This window comes from Osmia bicornis, chromosome 9 (assembly GCF_907164935.1).
Source record: "Osmia bicornis bicornis chromosome 9, iOsmBic2.1, whole genome shotgun sequence".
NCBI lineage: Eukaryota > Metazoa > Arthropoda > Insecta > Hymenoptera > Megachilidae > Osmia > Osmia bicornis.
The window spans coordinates 10,553,050-10,557,642 of record NC_060224.1 but is presented as its reverse complement, the minus strand read 5'-3'; the positions used below and the strand labels follow the sequence as shown (position 1 = coordinate 10,557,642).

General features: G+C 39.6%; 1 protein-coding gene across 1 annotated transcript; it reads left to right on the top strand.

Annotated features, from left to right (window-relative positions):
* The first annotated feature begins 2,825 nt into the window (after positions 1 to 2,825).
* Positions 2,826 to 4,328, top strand: LOC114882201 (cell wall protein IFF7-like). Its single transcript, XM_029199077.2, has one exon. The coding sequence runs from the start codon at positions 2,826 to 2,828 to the stop codon at positions 4,326 to 4,328; it is 1,503 nt and encodes a 500-aa protein (XP_029054910.2).
* The last annotated feature ends 265 nt before the right edge of the window (positions 4,329 to 4,593 follow it).

Below are 4,593 nucleotides of genomic sequence, written 5' to 3'. Positions count from 1 at the left end.
AATCAGTGCTTGTCAACTTCGATAATACTGTAGCCATGCTTGTGCTTTACTTTGCATATCTACGGAAATCGCATCCTTGGGAATGTGTGATGTTATACGTATGCGTAACATTTGTGGCGATTGGTTCATCGATATCTGGCAGTCGCCCTTCACTTGTCGGCGGGTTTCCATTGTTCTTTTATAGTCGGCGACTGTGGGTGGCCTTCGTTGGCTTGAGGAGTTGATATTTATGACAGGGAATCCTTTGCTACGGACCTCTTTTGGGGGTGTTTGGCGCGTTCCGTTGAAACGTTCGGGGTTTATGCCCCGTAATTTACAATCTGACGGGCTGATTCGACAATGGGTAAACAGTCGCATACTTCTTTTAACCTACGCTTTAACTTTAATTTGCTTCAGGATTTGCGGGATCCGCTTTAGAACTATATATCTTTTGTTTACATTACTCTAGCTGCGTCTTTTCTTTCTATGTGTCCCTCTCTCCCTTCATCTTCTTTCTCGAAAATCTTACTTTCGATCATGTTGTTCTTTTCTGTAAAACTTGTGGCGTTTTGCTCGCCCTTACCTAATGGATCACGCTCCTTACACGCAGTATTACTGCTTTGCATTACATTTTCTGCTACCTAGTTTACTTTATTCGTATTGATTTGATTTTGACTATCCTTATTGTATTACTTTTACCTTTAATCTTTAATCTTTTCGGTTACATATTTAAATAAATACACATTCTCATCTACTCCTTCACGATGCCTAATACTTGTGCTGGCTGTTAGTCGCCATGTAATTATTCCTACTGTCTTAACCCCAAATATTATGACCTCTCCTATGATTCATTATTCATTATATCTTATACACGTATACTACGTTTAATGTATACGTTTACTAACATTCTCATTTTGGATTTATTCACTGGTCATCGCTGTCCCTTTTGTTTTCAAGCTTCAATGTGTGATCGTTTGATATGTTACAGTTCTGAGCTCATCTTTGTAATGTTCATAGGTTGCTGCCTCTTATGTCATGCTCTTGTTCTACAGGAGTGACTTATTTTACTATTTAGTTATATAATTTGACAGGTACCGGGTTTTTCCTTTTCCTCTTATTGTTCGCATCTTGTTCATCGCTCATTATTTATTCCTCCACTGATTGCTGTACTCAGCTTTATTTAACTTTTGCTTCAATTACTTCCTTTTCTTTTGTTGGCACCCTGAGTTCCTATCTATATATTCTTCTTTTAACCAAGATTTTGACTTGGTCTTATCTTGTTCTGTCTTATTTAAAGTATCCTCATTATTATTTGATCAATTGATGAGTCCAGGCCACTTTTGATTTTATTATGTATAGTTATGTTTAAATTTTCTGCTGGTTGCGCCGCTATTTTGTTTATATTCCTAGTCAATTACTTAGTATCATTCTCCAAATTTATTTAACCTTTAATCTTTTCGTTCATTCCACACCTCGTTTTGCTATTTCATTACACTATTACATTATATTATATTATATTGTTTAGCCCCTGCGAATTCTAGCTCGCTGTTTTACGTCACTACGTATATATCTCTAATCGCTGGAGAGTTACATTAGGGTGCTTTCACTTTTGATTTATACTTCTGTTTCATTTGATTTATACTTTTGTTTCATTTTATTTGACCTTCTTCAAATTGGATTAGTTGTATTTATATCTTGATTTTGTTTATTCTTATTATCCCTACTCTGACTTGTTTGATTACTCTCATTTAGATTCCTATTCATTCCTTACTCTAATCCTCCTCTATTTTATTCTGTTTTGATTCTTATTTCGTTTTTATACATTCCCTGTTCTCGATTTCTCCCTATTCCAAATCTGTATGTTGCTCTTCTTCAATTAACCTCGGGGCTGTTTCAAGTAAGACTCGATTTTATTTATTTTCTGATCTTGATATAGTGTCTACTTTTGTGAATTGCCTTAGTCCATATCCTTTCTATCGGTTTCATTTATTCTCCTGACATCATACTGATCCTTCCCTTTCCCCTTATTTTTACTTCTCCTCTGACTTTATTATTATTTTATCTTAAAACGGGTGGGTTATTATTCTTCACATATTTCCTGTTTATTGCTTACTGATTCTTGTCGCCAACATTCACCTATCACTTGCTTCCTTTATCTGTTTATTTCATTTTACCTGCATTTGAATTACCGGTGTGTAGTTGCAAGGCTTACTCTACTTGCATTTGTTATGCTTTATGTTTATGTTCATATTAAGGTTCAATGTATAATTACTCATGAAAAGGCAATTATTTAGGTGGGATTGTCAGTGGCTGATTAAGGGTTAACATTTTGCTAATAGTGGCTGCGGGTGGGGATGTGGGTCGAGATATGGAATGCGGGATTGGGGCTGGAGGGGTTTCTCGGGCATGCGTCCTGTCAATGGTTCTGAGTGGGGGGACTTCCAGCCTCGACTGGCGTATTCATGGCCGGACGAGAAGTCAATGCTTTAAAGGGTTGTACACGCATTGCTTAACAAGCTTTATGTAATAGATTTTATATTCGGACTTAATTAACCTTCGTGGCCTTCGGGTGGTTTTTCATTACTGTGGGCGCGTGCTCACTCTTTGCGATGCAATTAATGGTGAAAGTGTTGCAGTGATTATTAGACATTGTTTTGTGAGTGATCTCTGTTCGCTGAGCGCTTAATTTACTTCATTGATCATCTTCGTGGTGTGAATTGTATTTTAACGTTTCATTGTACTTCATTTATTATTGCTATACAATTTATAAGTATAGTTATGATTAACTAACACAGTTCCACGTTTTACGATAACTGTGATACCCGGTGTGTGATCATTAAGTCAATATGACTAGTTCTGGTGAGGATAAGGTTAACATTGCGAACCTTGAGGAAGGGATTCATGAGATTTATGACATTGAGTGGTCTGAGTCTGGTAGTAGTAGCGACCTTGATATTGGGATCTTGGATAATTCATCGGCTCTTCCGGCTCGTCCCTCGTCTCTGCCCTCGTCTCGCGCCTTTGGTGTTACCAAGCATGCTAACAAAGGCGCTAATGAAGCTGCTTCTAAGGAACTAAGTAAAGCAAAGAAACATAAACCTGATGTTCCTTTAGGAAGCAGTGATAATAAAAGAAGTGACAAGGGATATCACGGTTCTCCTCCTGCTCTTACCACTATCTCTGCCTCTTCTTCAGCTCGCTTGCCTGCTCCCGTCTTGTCACCTGCCACTTCTACCATTTCTTCTTCTTCTGGATCTGCAACTAAGAAGGAAAGAGTGCTTGGTCCTGTTATCAGAAGATGCGATTTGTTACGTCCCCCGCGCTCTGAGACTGCTGTTAGTGCTGCTGCTGAAACTGTTGCGGGTGAAAAACAACTGGGTAAACCGGCTCAACCTAAAGGAGATGAACATCGTAATCCAACGCTATCCCTATCCCTTTCCACTCTAAGAAGGCTTAACGCCTTGTCGGAATGCTCGGTGGTCGGAACTTCATTATTATCATCATCAAAACCCACATCATTATCATCAGGTGCAGCGAGGATTTCAACGACATCAACTTTGGCTACTATGGCTGTTGCTGGCACCTCCAGGGATGCGAGGATGTCTGACACGTCAGATGTGCAAACCGACCAACGGAATAAGGTCAACTTCAGTCCTACCTCATCCATCGTAATCCTTAATGATGATTTTGAGGAAGATTTTAACTTACCAGCAGGTCAAAATGAGGTGCCCCCAGGCACTGGTGACGGCTCTAGTTTTCAGGGTTCTACAAAGCCATCCCTTTTTTTGGGAAGCGTGGCCACCACTGCTGTTGGTGGAGATGGAGCAATTAATGTTGCGGGTGTTACTTGTGGTGAGGGCGTGTCCAGTGCTCCTGCTGCTCCTTCCACGTCCACTAATGCGGGCGATCTCGTTCAGGAGCACGGTTCTGTTCGTGGGGACGTGGGTGTTGGGATTGACAAGTCAAACATCGATATTAAAGATAAAAGCATAATCACTAAAGGCACAGGCAAAAACGGTTTTAATGATGTTAATTTGGAAAACAATGACACTGTCTACTTAAATAGTAATAGTAATAGTAATAATAATAACAATAATAACCATATTGTCGACAGGAGTGCCATTAACGATATTAACGATATTAACGATAATAATGATGTAGTTGATGAAAACGAAAACTTTGATTTAATGCGTAAGAGGATGTTGCGTGTAGATGGGGTCAATTCTGAACCTGTTATTACGACCGTAAATAGAGCTACGGATTTGGAAGGGCCTGTACAAAATAGTACCCCCCCCCCCCCCCCCCCCGAATTCTGCTACAGAGAAAGTAGAATCTCCTGTTGCGAATGAAAGTAAAACCGTTGTGCGTGTCACGTGCGGTGAGAGGGGGTACGGCTATGTTGACACCGTACGTAAAATTAAATACCACGTTGGTTCCTGTTTGGGGGAAAATAGTATTTTAGGTATTCGACGTGCTTTTGATGGTTCAGTTTTATTCACTTTCTTGGCCGGGAAAAAGCATGTTGCAAATGAATTTATCAAAAGGGTTGAGAATAGACTCGGTCGTGGATGGAGAGCTTCTTTCAAGTACAAATATGTTTCCTTGGAAATCCTC